Source organism: Daphnia pulicaria, chromosome 7 (assembly GCF_021234035.1).
Source record: "Daphnia pulicaria isolate SC F1-1A chromosome 7, SC_F0-13Bv2, whole genome shotgun sequence".
Lineage (NCBI taxonomy): Eukaryota > Metazoa > Arthropoda > Branchiopoda > Diplostraca > Daphniidae > Daphnia > Daphnia pulicaria.
In genome coordinates this window covers 16,581,581-16,602,820 of record NC_060919.1, presented here as the reverse complement: position 1 = coordinate 16,602,820, position 21,240 = coordinate 16,581,581, and the positions used below count along the sequence as shown (strand labels likewise).

At 43.4% G+C, this 21,240-nt stretch overlaps 1 protein-coding gene across 3 annotated transcripts in view; it reads left to right on the top strand.

Annotated features, from left to right (window-relative positions):
- Positions 1-1,628: 1,628 nt before the first annotated feature.
- Positions 1,629-21,240, top strand: part of LOC124349017 (hemicentin-1-like) — a 28,433-nt gene continuing 8,821 nt past the window's right edge. Inside the window, exons 1-6 of one of the 3 annotated variants that reach the window (XM_046799496.1) lie at positions 1,629-1,725; positions 2,782-2,870; positions 17,612-17,797; positions 17,880-17,977; positions 20,699-20,842; positions 21,131-21,197. In XM_046799496.1, coding sequence (XP_046655452.1) covers positions 17,629-17,797; positions 17,880-17,977; positions 20,699-20,842; positions 21,131-21,197 — 478 coding nt within the window. In that variant the 5' untranslated portion in view covers positions 1,629-1,725; positions 2,782-2,870; positions 17,612-17,628. Of the gene's footprint in view, positions 1,726-2,278; positions 2,358-2,781; positions 2,871-7,466; positions 7,829-17,611; positions 17,798-17,879; positions 17,978-20,698; positions 20,843-21,130; positions 21,198-21,240 lie in introns of those variants that run through there. The other 2 variants (XM_046799497.1, XM_046799495.1) reach the window with 2 other exon arrangements.

The window sequence follows — 21,240 nt, the reverse complement described above, 5'->3', positions numbered from 1 at the left end:
CAAGTCCACCCATCGTAGGTAATTGACTGCTTATTTGTTGGAGGAAGGAGCGGTTCTATCTCTCTTAGAAATTGACAAACTTTTTTTGATTCTCTTTTTTTAATCGAAGCTTTAATTCATATTTACCCTAACCACCGTCCGATTACTACCACACCAAATCATATAGTGAACTCGTTTCCCTTCTTCATTATCTTCTTCTTTTCTTAATTACTACGTATATATATATGGCCATATCATTGTGTGATTTCAGATTATTGAGATCTATTTAGCCGTCGTTTTTTCACCTCCCCCCCTACCAACCCTTTATTCACCCTGGAACCGCATTCGAATACCACTCCTATACTTATTATTATTATTATAATATCACCACGGAAAATAAGGCAACCGCAGAATGATGTCACGAGGGCTTCTTCTATAATTAGAATTTCATATTTCATTTCCCCCATTATTATCAAGCGATTTGAGTTTCATAAACCGGCTTTAACGTACTTATATAACCACATTCATATTTAACCGAATCCTTTAGCAAAAAAAAAAATAAGTTTTTTTTCCCTGCAGCGCTAGGATTTGTATAATAAATATACGTCTTACAGCAGGATAAATCCTTGTTTTGTTTTTGGATAGTTGCATTCTGATTTTATTCTCTAAAAATCTAAAAAAAAAATATTAAATAATAATGTCCCCCTCCAAGTTAATATTCCTTCAGGAAGAAAAAAAAATGCCAATGTAAAAAATGGCGTCGCTATATTTCATACATAAACAATTATACATCCCTCCCACACCTTTTGAAAACACACCCACGACACATCTGCTGCTGCTGCTGCTGTATCACCTTTTCAGAATATCAATTTCGTGTTATTGTATATTGATCATGTAACTGGGAAGGCAATTACATGGTTAATGACTGTAAAAAATGTGTTTCTCTTCCATTTTGCATATCGACATGCCATGAGTCGTCTTCGAAAGTTTTCTTTTGATTTATGCGGGTTTGGATTTATGCGCTTGCTTCAAGTCGCCGACGACAATAAGATGTTGATTTGTGAGTCAAGACGAGAATCGGGAATGCAATGGAGTGTTACGTGCATCTGTGCTTTCAGATTGCGGAACGTCAATCGATTTAACAAAGCAACTTGTCTTGGAAGTTGGAACAACACTGGAAAAACAGAAATTGACGTAATTGTACATTTTCCTTAATTATGAATGCACCAAACCCGACACGCAAAATCCAGGAAATAGAAATATGTTATGATGAATGCCAACAACTGAAGGCGAAATTTCTTCGGCGATCCTCATTGTGCTGTGGTAAAATAATACTTGTTAATTAGTTTTTTATTCACGCCAAAACACTTAATTTGTTACTTTTTTTCTTAATTAGTTTTGTCTTGTTTCATCTGTCTTCATGGTCTTAGACTCTTAAGTCATTGGCGGTAATTAAACCTCATATGCTGTTGTGGTTTTTTTAAATGAAACACAAATCACAAACAGCCCCTCAGACAGATACTTTAATTGCCTTACTAACGCCTTTAAGCTAACAATTTCTTTTTCCTAATTTATATTAAAGAAAATGAGCAAAACGGTCACTTTGTTTGTAGTTAGATGTCGCTAGCATCGCTTTGTTTTCTTGTTCATGTCGAAAGTTCTTGCTGGCTGGCTATTGCTGCTGCCTTCCATATTTCTTCGTAATTTTCTTAGTGTTTATGGAATAAATTCAACGCCATACAAAATGTAAATTTTTTTACTGAATTTAGGGCCTGCATATTTTCGAATCCGCTGTCGAAGCAAGCAGATTACGAAGCTCACATTTACAATATATTTGGCCTTGATATATTTATGAGCCTCACTCGAGAGGTAAAAACCATTTTTCTGTTCTTCGTTTAGGAATTACTCGACAGGTTGTGTGATATACCGTTGAATTTCACATGTTCAGGGTGTGGAATCTTGGTCCTTGGACTTGGAAGCTGACTATTCTACTTGCAGATTCGTTTTTGCCACACTTTCCCGCCAGCAGCCATAAGGTATCGTCCTGACGATATTAGCGAGCCTGGTGGGGAATCTTGGAACCACTTAATAATTCAATTCAACAATTCTATTATTTCTTATCATATTGTGGAGAGATATTTGAATTTCAAAATAAATAAACGCAGATTTTTGTTGCAATCAATGATCGAGTGGCACGCGCCCAAGCGGATTGATAGCAGGTTTTCAAACCACGAATTATTAAATCATTGTTGGCAACTCTGCAGATTAATAACATTCTCGTGGTCAGGCGGTACGACGTACGTTCTTGAATTCTTGAATTAGTGCATAATGGATTCAATAATTAAACTTTCAACTTCAAATTCAACGAGATCGAAATGGTAGGTTATACTTCTTTGGGGTGATTATGAGAAACATTATTTTAGTTTGGGATTGAGGCTACAAAGTTTGAGGCAGGTGCTCTTTTCAAATTAACTTTCAAAGGCCAAGTGAGGTAATCTGAGTCAAGTAACTTTTTGTTAGGGCTTAGAATGGACATTAAAAAGGATTAATGTTCTCAACTTGTCACTTCTCTGTGTGAGACTGCCACTTCATCATCATGAATCAAGGAAAGCAACACCATAATTTTGTTGGGTTGTTTGGTATGTTAAGTTTATTAGCAGACATTGTGTCCAAGATTATTTATATCTGCTGCTCTGCACTAGCAGAATATAGGTTTGTGACAACTGGAAATTAATAACATAGTTCACCTCAAGATTGCTTACTGGTTCAATAAGGTTGTTGTCTTTGTTTCACAATTTACAGGAATCGTGATGCCTGTTGCCCTGATTGCTGCTTTCATCCTGAACTGGTCTGGTCTCTCAACTGTGTTGGAGTGTTGGATATTCTTTGAGGTAGGAAATGACTGATTTCTTCCATATTGACGGCTAGCCGCTAGCTGTGTAAAGTGTGTAGCCTATGATACCAAAAGACTTGAGCAGACAACAAAGAATAGGTTTTGGCTTATGTCAATATAAAAGGATTTGCGAAGAAAGAACTGAAATAAAGGAAAGACCGAGAGTATTTAAAGGGACTGCAGTCAGGTCGTAAAAACTTTACATTGGAACCTCTGCTACTGCTCGACCTCTGGACTAGCATAGTGCTAGTATATTGCAGTTCGTTATTCAAGAGCTTATATATAGCCACGGTAATGTCAAGATCAAACGTAGAAAACGAAGAGAAAGAAACGAAATGAAGTCTGTCACTGGAGAGCCAAATTGATGATTTCAATCCCGATCGCCGCGTCTTATCCCGTAGACTCGACATAAAAGCCGACTCTTTATGGCAATTGAATTTCCCCCCCCCCCCCCCCCCGAACAGTGCACTTTGTCTTTGGTAGACTTCCGCTTCCCTTATTTCTTATTTAGACGTTCAATTTTACCAATTGCTCTCGACACAATCGGTAGAAAGGCAGTGAGCGAGAGAGAGAGAGAAGTCATCGACATGGTTGGCTGCATTTCCTTAGAACTGAACATATGAAACTTTATTCGACACGACTTGGAATCGATTGGGTGATTGCATTGGTCGTCAACACACACTTGTAGCCAACTCTCTCTCTATTCCTCCTTTCTCTCTTTATATATAAACTGTCCTAATGTTTTATTAAGAAAGGGCAGCAAGGGCCAAGCAAGCAGACTCTATTTCTGTAGTCGTCGTAGTACTAGTAGTCTTTTTATTCATTCCGGTACACTAGCACGTGTCACGCGTGCTAGGCTCCGTTTGAGGACTTTTGATATTGACTCTGCACTCATCGAGACGCAGTTCCCGTCTCTCTTTGCTCGCCCCTTCCTCCCGCCCAACATCGACGAAGATTGCTTGTCCGTTCTTCATCTCTGTCTATACATTCTCCTTGTCTATAGCTACACTGGGATGAGAAAGTAGGGCACCCGGTACACCAAGATATGTGGAGGTTTGGGATCCCGCTGGGGTGATGATGGGGGGGGGGGGGGGGGGGACGTCCCGGACAAGCACGAAATAAAAGAAAATCCTATTTCCGATTTTCTGACATGCTTGCAATACACAGTATGTACGACGAGAATCCGTTGGCACAAAAATAGCACTTATGGATGGAATGACGTATGATACCATGCAGCTATTCGCCGCCAAGTTGATGTATCGTTTTCGGCCCGATTAAGAGAAATATTACACATTCATGTTAATGGATGTAGTGTATGTGTGTGTGTGTGCAGCTATCGTGTTAAGAGGGTGCCCCCGAGTCTTGGCCGAAAAAAGGACAGATACATCGTTCGTCTATAGCGCGTGGAGGGTGGGCAACAGCGGCGGAAATCCTTATACTAACAAGATTCCTCTTGTCGGTCGGGGCTGAGTGCCTGTCACCCCACTGTCTAAAGAGCCGGGCGTGTGTGTGTGTGTGCGGGACTCGGTCGCACAATAGTGGAGAATCCATGTCCAAGTGAATAAATCAAGAATGAACCTCATGTCGTCGAGACACGCGACGGTCTCGTCAACCCGCAAGACTTCTTTTTCATCGATGGGAATAGCGGATAACTAAGTTTTTAGTCGCCGTAAAGTCGTCGTAGAGCTTCTTGCTCGTCGCGAAAAAAGGTTCAGCTTATTAACACACAAAATGCCAGCTGACACGGAGTGATTCAATTAGATAGGAGCCCTCTCCCTTCTTCTTCCGTCGTGCCATTTGTTGGCAGTCGTCAAAAGACCTCGAGAATCGAAGGCCAAGAATGTTTTCTTCCGCCAAAAGAGGGAGGGGGGGGGGGGGGGAATCCAGTTTGCAAGCAAGCGGATGATGATCTATTTCTGCATCGGGCAGCCCCCCCCCCCCCCCCCCCCCCCACACACACACACACATGTCCCGAAGAATAAGGGAATCACACAAAGTGCGCGCATTTCTTGAATCTTTCTGCCCTTTTTCGGACTTCTCCTCGGGGCCAGCGAAGAAAAGCCAACGACAAATTAAGAAACGTCGTCGAAAAAATTTCCCAAGTCCTGTGGTGCGTGCTTTTTTGTGTTGTTGTGGTCGTGCACGACAAAAATCAGAGAGAGGAAAAATGGCAGCTGTCATACTACTACGACTCCTCTCAAATCGCCTTGCCGGAGGTGGTGTGGGGGTAGTGGTGGGAGGATAAAAGAAGGGTGCTGGGTCCAGTTTTGTATATACAGGCATAGGCATACAAGAGGAAGTAAATTGGGAGTACAGTTGACGGACTAGGTCACATGGAAATGATTGGACGGCACAAGTTTGCCGTTTCTGCTCTCACTCTCTCGAGGAACTCAAATATACAAACCTTTGATCCGCGTTGGGCGGAGCGCAACTTCCATCCCGTCCCTCTCATTTACGATGCGAATACTGTTCCTGGTAGCAGTCGTAGCAGTATTGCGACGGGGAGAGCTAAAAAGATAAAAAAAAATATCAAAAATTCTCGGCTTCTGTGATGTTGGGGCTCAATTTCGTCTTATTTACCATCGAGTCATCACAAGATGATGACGACGAAAACGACGTCGCCGACGACGTATGGGCTTAAATCGGATTTGATGGTATAGATTGTGTAATATAGTGGACCACTCCCTTCCCCGCCTTTTGTTATGCACCGCCGTGTGTGCGTCGTTTCTTTCTTTATTTTTTCACTTTTTTCTAGTTGTATTTATTTATTTTTATTTCGCGGCGCTCGAGTTGATGGGACCTGTCGTACGTGACACGACTGACCAAACGTGGATTGCCTTTCTCATCAACTCCGTGCGCCTCCTCCCTCCTCCTCCTCCTCTTGTGCGGCACGTCACACGAAATCAAATCCATCCATTCCTATGCGCCGGAATATATCTCGCAATTGAAAAAGGGAATTGCAGAAATAGCAGGCGGCGCCCGATTTTTCTCTTTTTTTTAACGACTTTTCTCGTTTTCATTTTCTTATTCGGGGAGAAAGAAACTGGCGATGACATTTCGTTCCGAAAATTCGGCGAACTTTCACAAAGTCAGCGAATGAAATGAGCTCTTTTGACTGGGTGCGTCACCACCCCAGTGCCCGCGTCTGATTGAGGAAGGACGAGGCTTGCAAGAGTTAATTTACTCGGGCGCCTCCTCGATTTCATCAAGTGAAAATAATCTTTTGAGATGGGACAAAAGACGACCTACACCCATCGCTAACAGCGACGGCAGCAGTGTATCTTCCGGCCTACATGTCAAACATATTTCCTGGCTCTCTCTCTCTCTCTATGTGTGTGTGTGCGCGCGCGCTCGCTTGCTTGAACCATCATTGAAATGTTGGGGGCCTCCATGCGTGTATTTAGGGTAATCCAGCCAACGCCGCCTTTATCCTAATAATGGAACAGAAGTTGCATAGACCGTTGCCCTGTATATACATACATACAGAGAAAGAGAGAGAAGCAAAGTTTTACATGTTATAATACTATCCATCTGTTATTCATTTGATGCCGAAGTTGCGTCAAAAGATTCAATAGTGAAAGAATACGTAAAAGGTCGGATCCTTTTTTTTATTCATCCCCATTTTATTTCTCCTTTTTGGCTCGTTGAAGTAGCAACGAACATACACACACACACACGATTCCGCTTTTTCTTTTTCATTCGTTCTATCTCTTGGCTTTTCTCGCTTTCTCTGCGACACACCATGCGTTGTTACAATCGAAACTTCCGGCCGGAGAGAATGGAATCCCGGGTGCGGAACGGACGACGACGACGACGACGCTCAAATGTCAACTGTCAAGACACTGCGAAATCCTCAATCCCATGTGAAAATCGAATGTTTTCTACACTACCGCCTTCCTCTATTTTTTCGGCTACCAATTTGTATTTGATTCTCTTCGGTTCGTTCGTTTTTCTTTTTTTCATTATATGATTCCTTTTTCTTCCCGTTGCTTTCGGGATTGGCGTCAACTCGAATCGAATCAATAAAATCTGAGATCATCGACACTAAATAAAAGAAATAATCGTAAAATAGGGAAAAGTCAGTGGGAGAAGAAGGGTGTATCTGAAATATTTCGATGACTATGGTTATGCGTTCCATGTGAGAATCTATTGGGGAGTGGAGGGTTAGGCTGTTTTTGTTTTTTTCTCTCTTTTACCAAAGTCCAGCGGAACTGTTGATAGGGCCAGCCCCGTTAGTGTCCCCCCCATCGATTTCTCCGGCCATCATCATGTCTATTTTTTTTTTCTCCCTGGCTTTTCCTTTTGCCGATGGAAAAAAAAGTTATAATTATGGATGACACTTTGGCCTATTCTCAATGACCGTTTCTCTCCCTTTGGCCGATGGGAGATGGTTAGAGTGTCTTGGAAATAAAGAAGAGCTGCTATACACCATCGAAATATTGATGGGCAAAAGGTGATGATCTGCTGCTGACGACTACACAATCGCCGATTCGATGCGCGCGCGCGCGCGTGTGTGTATGTGTGTGTGTGCGTGCTCGTCGCCCGGCTTTTCTCTCCCCACCACCCCACTGTCGTCTAGTTCATAACCGACAACAGCAGCAGACATCAGTCGTTGATTCACTCTCGCCCGATCGACACGGCGGAGACACTTAATCTTGTAGACCTTCTATACAGTCGCACGAGTTTTTAAATTTGAAATCATCAAGAAGAGAAGTTTTGGTGATGTCATTCGGTCAAGACGCGATGAACTACCGATGAAGTCAGTTTCTATCCCGGTGCTGGCGACTTTTTGTGGTTCTTTTACCGGCCGCTCAATGGACGGACGGCAGGATGCGAACCAACAGCAGTGGGTGACGAGTCGGTGTTGTGCTGGGCGAACACAACGACCTTACGGCAAACGTTTGTCTAGTGTAGCGTGTTTCCTTCTGGTGGTTCTCATGCTGATTCTCGGATCCCGTAAGCAGAAACTTTTTAATTCTCAATTTTTTTTTTTTTATTTTTTTTCCTCCCTTTTTCACTCCCACCCACTTTTTCCTTGTTGAATTTTATTTTATTTATTTATTTTTGTGGTTGGTTTAAAATATTTTCTCTCGACTTCTTATGCTAAGGGGATTTCATTTGATCTCTTCTTTCGTCTTCTACTTCTTCATCTATTGCAATATCGCCCACGGGTTCTAGACAGAAATTTACGACCGACAGCACCATCTCCATCATCTCTTTTCCTCCTTGCAACTCTGCAACCTCCTTCCCTCTTGCGCTCCCATTTTCGGTCTTTTAATTCCCGGCTTTTTTCTTCTTCCGTTCTCTTCTTTATATTCCCGCCTTTTGTAGTTGGGTGTTTCCCCACTACCTATGGCAGTACTAAAAGTATAGAAAGTTGTTCTTTTCTTCCTCCCCGACCGCCACCAATTTTTTTCATTTCATCGAAGAGAAACGAGAAGCTTTGCCACGTTCAATGTTGTTCAGAACTTTTTTATTATGCGCTAGTTTCAAACGATAGCGGCGGCCCCCCACCACCACCCCTCTCGCGAGACTGATTAATATCGCAATAAAGGTGCTGATGGAAGATGGAGGGGGAACCTATTAAATTTGCAAACTTTGACCCATCCCCCCTTCATCCACACTTTACCATTTCCTGTTTCCGTTACTTGTCCGCCTCTCTTCTAGTTACGTTTTATTGATGTATCGGTATTCAATAGAGAACCCGCTGAAATCGGCTTTATTTTAAGACTTTTCCCCCATGGCCCTTGCCTATAGACTCTTGTGTGTGTGTGTGGGTCTGACAATGGCAGCACCTGTGGGCTTCCCTGGCGCTTTCAATCAAAGATTTCCTTTTTGCCTTTGAGTCCATTTTTGGAATTGACGAATCGACCGACAACGACCCGTTGGGCACTAAAGGAAACAGATCTGTTTTTACTTTGACGTGGTAAAAATTGAGCTTCGTGAGAGATTGGATCATTGACATTCGACTTCGTATAGATCCGATCGTATTTATCTATCTGGTCTGAAGAAAGAGAAAGAGAGAGAAAAAAGCTGAGCTTTTCTTTACTGCCATCTTTGTTATCTAGGCCAGATCTATACATGTTTTTTCTTTTGGATGAAATGAGCCATCTTTATGTTCTGGCTTCTTCTTCTTCTTCTTTTTTTGCGGAGCTGGAGAGGGATGTAGAAGCCAATCCACTCGTTTGACGACTCGGTGGTTACATCGTCGTGACTCTCATCAGAGAATCTTTGGCTTTCCACTCGAATTTGCGAGTGGCGTTGTTTTGGTGGCCACACATCCACCCCGTTTTACGACTGCTAGAGACTAGAAGAAACTGGGAGGGGCTTTTATCTAGTGAGAGACTAGTGAATTCGATGACGCTGACTCTATAGAGAAAGAGAGTTCCTCGGCGCAAATCGGGAAACGTTTGGAAAGAGCCCCTGAAGTTATAGTTGACTTGTAAATTGGGAACTTTGGTCAACTGACTTTTCTACAGTTTTGGGAGGGAATATCTCTGAGCTATATGGGAAGTCAACTCTGATCGAGCGGAGTTTCAAAACTTCCGCCAGAAGTGACAACAATAGTCTGAGAGAGAATTTCAGAATGCCTCTGCGCTGGAGGGGAGTTTATATTTGGCGAACACAAGAAATAACCGGATGGCCTCCCATTCTTTTCTTTCTATTCAACTGTCAAGTTTTCTCATTAAAAGCTAGGCACTCCCATCAGAGAGGGACTCCTGCTATAGTGTGGGCGCCGTGGGTGACATGGTATATATCTGGTGGGAGGAGGAGGAGGAGACACTGCCACTCCATTTGCGCTCCAACAATCGAATCAGATGCTTTCATTTACCTTTTTTTCCTTTTTTTATTCTCCGAAACCATTTCCTTCGTTTGCTGTTTTTCAATTCCCATATTAAAAAAACAAAAAAATCATCAAAACGTTCATCGATCTCGCAAGGGTGTGCTGGGTTGGCTGTTTTGTTTATTTATTTACTTTTTCGTTGTCTTCTTTATCCCCTGTGAAAGGGAGAAAATCCATCAAGTCCAACAGACGAGAGAGAGAGAGATCAAATTGTTAATATCCTCTTTAGCTTTGTAGCGAACAGCTGGAAGCAGCTCTCTCATCCTTTTCTTGATGTATATTTAGTATAGCAGTTGTAGTAGTAGTAGTAGTAGTAGTAGTAGTAGTTGTAGTTGTAGTTGTAGTCATCGTCTAAGGAAAAGGGCGTGGAATAGGGAAAATTCACGAAGTTGATGAATACCTCGTTCAGTTCGAAGCCAGCAGTAAGTTCGATCGTCGTCGTGCTGTTTGGGATTGCCAAGGCAGTACCAGGGCGAATTGATTATGAATAAGCACCCAACTGAATCAGCATCGTTACGGGTGGGGGTTGGTGTAGACGGAACCTATTTCGAGATGAGCCGATTAACGTCACTCTACTCAACGCCATTATTCTCTTCCATCAGTGTAGTGTAGTACAAGCGGAGGGAAAAAAGATAGAACTTTTGTTGCGTAGCCCACATTAACATGCTCCGGTTGCTCCCCCGGAAGATTTAAAGGCCTATTTGTGTTTGTTTTTGTGGTGTGTCTGTGTGTGTGTGTGTGTGTACGTATGCGAGCGATCGTTCAACAAACAGCTGGATATGTTTATAGACAATGACAGGCCATGTCGAACACAAACTCTCTCTAGCTGCTCTACTCTGCTCTCTCTGTCAACGGACACTATATAAATAGATCAATAGGAAAAAGGGGAAAAGTGGAAATGGACCAAAAGGGAATTTTTTAGATTTATTATTCTATAAAGGCGAATCTCTCGGGAAATATTTGGCAAGTCGACAGGAGGGGGTGGTGGCGCTCCTAGAAACCTCGGGACTCTCTAAACGGCTTCACCAAACAAGTTTTCGGCGAAAATCGAGAATGACTTTTGCGGTTGTCATTCAACCCAATAATAAGAAGGAGGAGTTGCTGCTGCTGCTGCAGAGGTCGAGTGACAAACATGGGACGCACCAGGGGCCGGTCGAGGACGACGGGACACAAAAGATTCCGAAAAGACTTTCGGAAAACTGAAACGGTCCTCACTGTTCTGCTCACGGCCGTGGCCGCCATTTCAAACTTGTACGTCACGTTTCTTATTCACGGATCAGAATACTGTTAAATAAATTTGCGATCGCCATGGTTTCCATTGTGAAACATTTGAAACTTCAATGACGTCATACCTCCATGACGTTCAAGCTCTCTTACGTAGGAAATAGTAGCAGCGAAAATTGTCTTCGGAATCAAGATAATGAATTCAATACAACTACGCGTACTACCCTGTCCAGATATTATGTACATATGGCATTGCAGCTGGTCTATCGATCGGATCTGCAATTCCTCACGTCAACCTGTCACAGTCTTTTGAAAGCACATCTTTTTTAAAGACTCAGTGGGAAGGTACAGACGAAATGCTGATATAAATTTCCCAGTGAGGAGGGTGGGTGGGAGGCTTCAGTCGATTTGTTGTTGGACTTGTGTGTGTTCCAATTTGGGCTGGCAGTCACAGCCGACAGAGGACGGACAGGCGTTGTGACACCAGTATATGCTGGGTGCGTGATGTGCATATATATGTATATGTATGGTACCAGGGATTCGCAGGAAACGTGCTATGTTATCCGGAAGGATGGATGGATGGATGGTAGAGAGAGAGAGAGAAGCTGACCGGTAGGAATTGAGAAAAAATCGATCGGCTTTCCTCTCTCTTGTTCGCACCAACTCTTCTTTATTTTTCCTCTCCGTCTTCTTCTTTGGTCGTTTCCTTCATCTTCCTTTTTCCCTTGTCCTGTTCCATCGACAATTCATGAGATGCGGTGCCCAACAAACACATCGACACGCGCCAGCTTTTGCCTCAGCTGCGCTTAAACAAAGAAACAGCCGGAATGACATGTCGACTCCACACGGAGGGGCTACTTCTGTTAGGATAGGCGAAGGATTTCGCAGCAAGCTTCCCTATTTTCTTTTTCTTTTTTTCCGTGATTTGCCTTTTGTCGCCTCCCTTTTTGTATGAATGATTTATTCAAACGCCCAAAGAAATCGCACACACACACACAAGATACCGCTCCCAACTGATTTGTATTTTTCATTCCTTCACTCTTTTTCTTTCATTCCTTCCTTCCTTTTTTGTTTTTGTTTTTGTTACTTTCGATTGTGTCGCCCTTTGTTTGTGATGGATCGTTGCGGATGTATGAAGTGCCACACGACGAATCGATTCTTTTCTTCTTGTTTTTTCTCTCCAAACTCCACGCCAATTTCAAATTGATGATTTACTCTTGCGGATCAAAGGGGTTTGGTTGTTTGGTTGTTTGGGTTTGGTTGTTCTTTTCTTTCCTTTCTTACCGACAATTCCAATCGTGTCGCTACCGATTGCGTCAATCACATCGCCAATGTGTCATTTTACGTGTCGTTGTTTTTTTTTGTTTTTTTTTTACTTGTATGTTTTCTCGCTCGGCGGCTGAGTGACACACTAACGGCCAGTTTGGGACGGGGCGGCCATTGACGGGATGAATGTTGCGTGAATGGTCTTTTTTTCTTCTTTTCCCATCCTGCCCTACCAAAAGTTCTATAATGGTCCATATATATATATGGTTGGGACTTTGGAGAGTGCACTACGGGGCAGGAGCTTTTTGAGTTGCGTGTCAACAACTATAGATATACAATATGTTGTGTTATTGTTGCAGCTCACGAATAATAAAGGGAAACCCCCCCCCCCCATCAAAGCCCCAGGTGGAGGTAGGTGCACTGGTAGCGAGAGTTGCGTGTTCCAACTATCTTTAGTTGGGTGCAATGGGAAAATAACATGAGTTAACTATTCGTTAACTTTGGGAATAAAACTATCGCCTCAAAAATGAAACGATCCCTTCGTGCTTCGATACCCTACAGTCGTATCAATGGGGTTGAGTGGGAGGTGGGAGGGTTAAGAGGATTAAAGGGCCGCACCACTCCCATCCGTGAAAAAGGGTGGCGGGCACATAGACAAAGTTCAATATAGATATATATAAATAAATATATATTGCGTAGTGTGTGCATCCAGCCTTAAGCTTAATGTACAAGGCAGCGCCTGGCGACAGCTGATGATCGTTTTCAAGAAAACACACAAGAAAAGAAAAGAAACAAATTGAATCTGGCGCGCGATATTGTTATTTTTCGGGGGAATTTCACGATCCCATGCGCAGAATTGATTTCAACTTACTGCTGGATGATGCTCCGTTCCAAAGTTTTGGTCTTCATTATCATCCGCACGTCAGAATTTCCCCTTTTGGAAAATGAGGGGTACAATAGAAACGGGGATTGTCTTTTGCGTTGTTGCCTCATCTCATCTCTCCTCGTCCTCGTCCTCCTCTTGCCGGCTGATAAATCAAAGTGACTTTGCTCATTCGAAGGGTCTAGCTGTCATCCGTCGAGAATTGATAAGAGGCCACACAATACTCTGACGACGACGACGACGACGGATGTTCCTTATTAACAACAACCGAAACTCATCGTCCACCGTTGACATGAGACTGATTCACCGTCATCTTTCAGCCCCATCACAACTTTCCGCTATTTTTGTTTTTCTCCCATCAGCTTTGTTATATTATGAAAGCAGTGGCTATCCGGCCAGCATATAACCAACGGGATAAGGAGAGACACAAAGACTCTAAAATGAGAAGGTTGTCGTTCTGCCGCTTCTTTTTCTTATTCTCCGGATGGACCAAGCAAAATGTCTCGTGAGCCGATCACTGACGGGAATAAGACGAGAAACCGTACGACCAGCCACTCGCGCCTGCTTAACTTTGATAAGGGCGTGTGTGTGTGTGTAGCCCTTGCGTAAGGTATATAAATGCGGTTCGTCTCGCCAGCAGCGACCGGAGACCAGCATCTGCTGTTGTCTGCTGCCGGTGAGTGCTGTGCTGTTGGAATAACGATCCGAGTTGTCGTCAGCAACTTATTTAGTTTTCATGACATTTGTTGTTTTTTTGTTATTTTTTTTCTCTCTTCCTGGTGGGCACGAGAGTCAGCCATTGACTGGGCTGCATTGTTTGGTTATTAACGAGACTCTGCGTCCTGAAAACCTCCCACCGATGATATGTATGACGCAGGAGAGGACTATATTCACGGCAGATGCGTCGAAAAAAAGAGAGAGAGAGAAAGAAAAAGAAACAAACAAATCCTTTATATAGGTTAATGCAATCTTTCTTTTTCTTTTTTTCTATTTTGACAACCGCTACAGCCAGGTGAGTTCGCCAACGGAGACGCTGAAAGATTGATTGCGGCTGGTGGAGCCCGTGAAATAAGGAAATAATTGAATTGAATTATTAGAGTCTTGCTGGCGAACCATGAGACAGCCAATGTTTTTTGGGAAAGTTTTTCAAAGAGACTCACGCACTTGGGCGCTCGCTCGCTCTCTCTCTCTCTCTTTCATTCACCATGACTCGGTTGATTGAACTCTAAAGAAATGGCAGCTAAATGAGGGCGCCTTCATCGTTGATCAAGCCAAGTTTTCCTTTTTTTATTTTTTTCGGTGGGGGGTCGACTTGATCCTCGTCCAAAACGTCGTTCACTTGCCCGGCGTGGAATAGAGAGAGCGTCCGACGACGGGCGATATTTATGTATACAAGTTGCATGATTTCCTATTGTGTGCCAGCGCAGTTTTAGAAACTTGAACTTGTTGTTGTTGTTGTAGCAGCAGCAGCAGATACCGTAAGTTACGGCGAAATATTCGATTAAATGGCGTCGTCATGGAAACGACAACCTAGTCATCAATAATGGATGCATCAAAGCTATTCGTATTATAACTGTGTTTCAACCCCTTTGGCTCTCTTTTCTTTCTTTTTCTTTTCTTGTTGTTGACCGGACATTTGCCAGTTGATCGACGACGGGAGTGCCAATGAGCGAGCATCAACATCCGTGCGTGTGTGTGTCTGATCATTTCCCCAAATAGTCAACGACCTTTTGCCATGTTTGCCATGTTGGATAATCGAATGAACGGACGATGACAACAACGTCGTCGTCTTCTTTTTTTCTTTTTTCCCCCCGGTTTTGGACGGGGTGGATGGCAAAGCATCCAACAGACGCTTCATTAACGGAATGTCATCAATGAATGTTGTTTGGTCCAATGACGTTTTCTCTTGATCAAAGGGGAACAGATTCCCGCATTATAGTGTTCTCCCCTTGCGTTGTTAAAGGTCACGCTGGCTGCCGACAGAAAGATGGAAAGCGAGAGAGAGAGAAAGAGGGGGGAAAGATGTCGCCTCATCTTCTATTCAGCGCCGCCGTGATTTCGGCGGATCCGCCGTGTGCGGAAATGAAGTATGGGCGGATGAAACAGCAGTTCACGTTCTAAGCATCTGCCTCTTGTTCGTTTTGCTGCTGCTGTCTCTCGATTTTGAAATGGAAACAAGAAAGTCGACGCTGCGAGATTAAAAAATCTTCTTCTTCTTCTTCTTCTTCTTGTTTCGCTCGCAGCGCATCTCGGGAAAAGAAAAGAAAGAAAAGAAACGACAAAAGAGAAACTAGAGACAGTTGGGCTGGAGCTCTATATCAAGCATGTGTATACATATATATACTATTTATGAATCCGCCAACGGGGCTCTCTTTGTTGATTATTAGACATCCAACCTCGACTGTAAACTTCTCAGACCGTTGCCTTTATTTTATTATTATTTATTTGGGTTTTGGTTTGGTTTTTTTTCTTCTTAAAAAAAAAGGGTTACCATTTATGCATCTCTTATTCGGGAGGGGGGAGGGATCTCTTCTCTGTTTTATTTGTTTTGCTTTTTTATGACATTGGCCTGACAGGTTGACGACCTATCCCCGAGTTCCCATAATCTTCTTGTAGCCCATTGGAATAGAGATGCAATATAGAGAGGAGGAGAGCGACTCGCTGGGGAACGCCACACGCACAAATCGCAGGGGGGTTGCTCTAGATCTCTTTTTTCTCTCTATCTCTCTCTCCTCACTATTTGGCGTTTTCTCTTACATTTTCAAGCAGGGAGAAAGGAAAAAAGAAGTAGAGGAAATGATAAAAGAAACGAGAGGGCGCGCCGTGGTGGTGGAGATGATGATGATGATGATGATGCCAGACGAGTCGGTTCCGATAGAGAGCCAACCGACCGCCACCACCACCACAACATCACCAGACTACCGAAGGGAGAAATACGAAAAAAAAAAAAGAAAAGAAAACGAATGTAATTCCGCGTTGCACAAGTCCCGGCGGATCTTGTGTGATGCTCGCCTCTCTCTCTCTCTATCTGTGCCATCCAGTATGTACCACAGGAAGCGAACAGTTAAAAGACATAAAAGTCTAGAGCAACCAGTACACAACGATGGAAGTAGTTAAGAATGAGAGAAAGAAAAACCCAAAAAAAGAGAGTAGAGAAAGTGTGTGTGTGTGTGTGTGTGTGCAGCGCGCACAACTTTTTACCTCTTATATACAGACACTCGTATCGCCGATTGCCTTTTGGCTTGATAGTTGCCCGTCTGTATGATGGCGGACGCCAGTGGCTTTTATGCTTCTTAATCTCCCGCTTCTGTGTCTAGTCTAGCGAATGTACCCATCAGCTCCAATTTCGCCCTTTTCGACGCCCACGATCGAGTCTTGTATTTGAACACGTCAGAGGGTATTTTGCCAAGTTGTGTAATCAGCACGACTCATCTGACGATGTGGGAAGCCAAAAATCCATCCGTTCCGCTTTTCAGCCGAATATAATAATAATCGTAATCAGAGAGAAAAGACGTCAGCGGGAGTCATCGATAGCGAGTCGAGAGAGTAGTATGATGCATGCCATCAACAATGGCCAGCAGACGTCTCATTTAACGTTCATGTCTGAGAGCTGCTGCTTTCTCCTAACTTCTATTGGCACACGACTTAACTGATGTTGGGCTAGTGGGGATTTATCTGCCGTCACCTTTGTTCCCCCTGGCGAAAGGTGCGATAAAAGCCAACGCAGCAGCACGTACTGCGAGACTCTCACGTGAAAAGAGACGTCAGATGGATCTCTCCGCCCCCCGTTCCCTCCTGTATATTGAAAGGAATCTAAAACTTGAAATGGGCGTTGTAAGTCGGTCATTTGAGGTTGAAACCACATCGTCCATATTTCATCTTCGTCACGTATTCTCTCTCTCTTTCGGACGAGTGTTCTGTCAGTTGCGCCGTAAAAGAAAATAAAAAACTCCCACACTCTCTCTAGTCGCCATTTTGTGTCCCTATTTAAAGGCCCCGATGGTGTTCCGTTTATATTTTATTTTTTGATGTTATGGAATATTAAACCGATGAAGCAAATAGACACACAGCAACCGAGAGAGAGAGAGAAAAAAAAAACAGGGCGGCCGTAATAGTGCGGCATCAAATTTTCATGGTCTGGCTGGGAGCGATGGAAGAGACCTACAACTACGCATTCAATTACGTCAGGCACGCCAACTCGTCACCGACGGGCGGAAATAGGAAAAAAAAAAGTTTTTCCTTTGTTGAGTGCTGGTCCAGGTTTTTGGCGATCCAGTAAAAAAAAAAAAATGCGAAAAACATACGAACTATTTTATTTGGTTTTTATCAAGTTCCGCCCTTGTTGAATAATTTTTGCGACTAAAACGAAAGTTTGCGTATTTGACGGCGTGTGCGGGCGGCCTATTTTTTTGGTGGGCGTTTTATTCCTGTTCAATCCGTCTTGTGTTTGTTTCTCCTATTATACTGCAGCTAGCATTTTCCATTTGACTTTATTCTCTGTTATTTTTTTATTATTCGACAGGGCGTTGCAGCGCAGCCATGGAAAGTCGGGATCCAGCATCCAGCGGCGGCAGATTCGGCGGTGGGGGCGGCAATCACTTTCTGGACGACGACGAAGACGACGATGGAGACGGAGTGGTGTGGCCCACCCTGTCTCTTTCACCTCGTTTCCAGCACATCCCGCCTCCACCCCCGCCCGTCGTTTACGGTAATCTCCATAAATCATATTTGAGATCATTAGAACCTCCCCCCAAGAAATTCTAATCTCATTTCTTTTTTGGTTGAAATAGGCCCATTTTTCGAGCCGGAATTCGCTACAAATATAAGCGTCTTGGCCGGGCAGACCGTCTTGCTCCAGTGCCGAGTCATGGATCTAGGTGATCGAGTGGTACGGTGCACTTTATTCATAAACCTATTAGCGTAATAAGCTCTATTGTTTTTTATTGTGTTGGGCTATAGAGAGGGTAGAGGGGGGGGGGGGGTGGTTTAGGGCAATTCTATTAGATCCGTTGTGTCAAGTGGCAAAAGCAATCACCGTGGCCGTTGCTTGATTAACTGACGGCCCGGCCGGCCAAGCTCGAACTATTCGATTCCGAATGGTTAGCTTGCGCCTATACAGAAAAGCTAGACTAGGGGTGCTGGCCTTACATGTCAACAACACGCTTAATTATCATCATCCCCACGGACCATGATGAGAGAGCGAGGGGGGTTCACATCACTTCTACTACTACGACGACGACGGGCGACTTCTACCACTCTTGTGATAATTCAGTTGTGTGTGTTGGAGACGATCCAAATCATCCAGCCTTTTTGACCCTCCGGCTGACTGGTCATAGAAAAGGAGAGAGTGGGGTGGGGGATGTCGGATGGATGGAAAGGTCTATCCAGTGATGGAAGAGACTGCCACCAAAAATGCGCTGATGGATCAGGCTTTCACCTATCCACTTTTACACGCACTGCTCACAAGATTTTCAAGTTCTAGTTTTATTTTATTATCTGATTTTATTCAATTGATTTAGTTTTATTTATTTATTTATTTTTATCCAGTCATTTTATTGAGTATTTGGTTTTTTTAAACAAATTCGATAAAAAAAACTTGAGTCAATTTTCGACTCATTTCGCAATCTGGCAAATGCGAGTTGCAGACTACAATTTAGCGAACGACACATGAACTTTTTTTATTTTATTTTTTAAAGTGTGAAAAAATCCTAGAAATCAAAGATAAAACCTACAATGAATTAGTTTGTGCACTTCACAATTGGTATTCTGTTATTCTGGCAGGTATGTTTGTCTTAATTTTGTAAACCTGTGAATTGTGTGACGTGTGTGAATTATTTCGTAGTGTTCAAAGATGGGAGAGTCAGACACAGACATAGCTTTCTTTCTTGTCAGAGGCCACGCTGAAGCCACCTTGGCCGAATTAGGTGAACACTTTCAAGGGAATGATGAAAGCATCATTTCAGGCATCCAGATAGAGTTTTCTTTGTACAACATCATCCATGTGAACAAGTCACTTGGTGGTTCTCGTTGCCGGTGAACCAAACTTAAACCCTCAGAACTACATACAGGTTTTTCATTACTTTGAGGATTAGAAACCTATTTACAGAGTTTTTTATTTAGTTTAGAATTTTAAAAACTAAATACAAAATATTTGTCTAGTTTATTATCTTGTTTAAGACAAAAAACTAATTTTTTTAAATTTCATAACGTTTCTTTGAAACCAAAATGATTGAATTTATTTTTATTTCTATTTTTATTTTTAAACGATAGTCTTCGTGGCTTTCCGTTTGCTTTCCTGTCGTCCTGTCCCATTTCTATACATCTTCTATCTTTAATCCCCTACATATAACCAACCTATTTCCTTTATTTTTCTCCTTTACTCTTCCGGGCCGGCATCAAGCAGAGAAACACACACACACACACATGTTCAGCACTGAATGATACTGTCTATATAATGCTACCATCGCATCTTTCTCTCTTGTCCCTCTTGTGTCTCCAGCCTGGGCAAACGGATGGGACCCCACGACATGGCCACGACCACGTCAGTCGATCGATCCAGTATAACCTCCCTAATGTTGGCCAAAATAGAGCCAGACACAACTGCCGCCGACCCAACAACCGCCCAGCCTAAACCCCCCCGTTCTCTCTCTCTCTCTCTCTCTTAAGCTTCGAGAGTTTGTTGCGTGTGTATGAACGACCAATCCATCCATCCGGACCATCCGTCAGTCGAGGGAGAATTGAATAACAATCCATCTCTGTTCCTTCTCGCCGCAGGGGGTTGGAAAGAGAGGGGGGGGGGGGGGATAGATACACTGTTCAACTTAAATTACGGCCTTATTTTGATGATGATATAATAACCCCCTAAATAATAGGAGGCCGGGTCCGTCTGATTCAATCCGGCGTCAAGTGCTCTTTCTTCTCTCCTTCTCGCGTTCTGCCCGTCTACACAGCTCGTCTTTGTCTGTCTCTCAACGGAAGAGTTGCCGGGGAAAAAGAAAGAAAGAAAGAGGAGGAGGAGCCCAAGGAAACTACTGCATAGTCGATATATATTACAAGACATCAACTGTATAGACTGGGATATATAGGCCTATATCTGCAAGGCAGTACCATGAAAAGAGATGAAAAGACTATGAGACAGGCCAGCAGCCAGCTGCTGCTGCTGCTTCTTCTTCTGTCACCCGAAATCTCTTTTGATGCTGATGATCATGGGGCGACGCTTTCATCATCAAAAGCATATCATTCCGAAAGGAAGGATTCTCCGTGCTTCTCCTTAGACTTGGTCTTCCTTAGTTTTGCCCGTCGACGACGAATATTCTCCACGTCAATGTGTTGATGAGGCAGCCGACCACGGACCCGCACTGCCTCATGTCATTTATATCCCACAGCTGGATGGAAGCGGATTTCCCGCGCTGGGAACATGTTTCCCGCTCCAGCACGCTCAAGTCTTGGAGATTTTTATTATTTTTTTTTCTAATCCGCAGAGCTGCTGGGTGAACGCGGGCAATGGTAGAAACGATCGAAATCGTGTTATCTTCGTGTTATCATTTTTATTTTTCCTGTCGTCCGCCCCCCCTCCTCATATTTGTATTTTTGTTGTTATTATTTTCAGGTTTCGTGGGTTCGACAATCGGATTTGGCTATTTTGGCATCGGGCGGAGTCAGCCACACGAGCGACAACCGAATCACGGCATCGGCCGACGAAACGCTGACCGACTGGGAACTGCAAATCGCCGAAGCCCAAACCAAAGATTCCGTAAGTGTTTTTGGCAATCGTCTTTCCCTTCCCCTCCACCACCAGCCATCCGCCATTTTGTTATCAATAATCCATCGCTCTGCACGCCATCGAATCAGTGAAAACAAATGATGGATCTAATACGTGCCTAACTTTTTTTTTTTTTTTTTTTAATTCATTTCATTTTCTTCGGTCCATCAAATCAAATATTTCTATTTTTCTTTTTCTCTTTATTCGTCTCTTTTTTTGTTTTCCATGTATTTGTTTGTTTTTTTTTCTGCCGGCGGGCGACGACCGAACGAACTGCAGGGCCTGTACGAATGTCAGGTCAACACGGAACCCAAAATCAATTGGCCCGTCACTGTCCACGTAGAAGGTAAGTTTAGTCACGCAACTTCTTTTATTTTGTTTCACGGCGT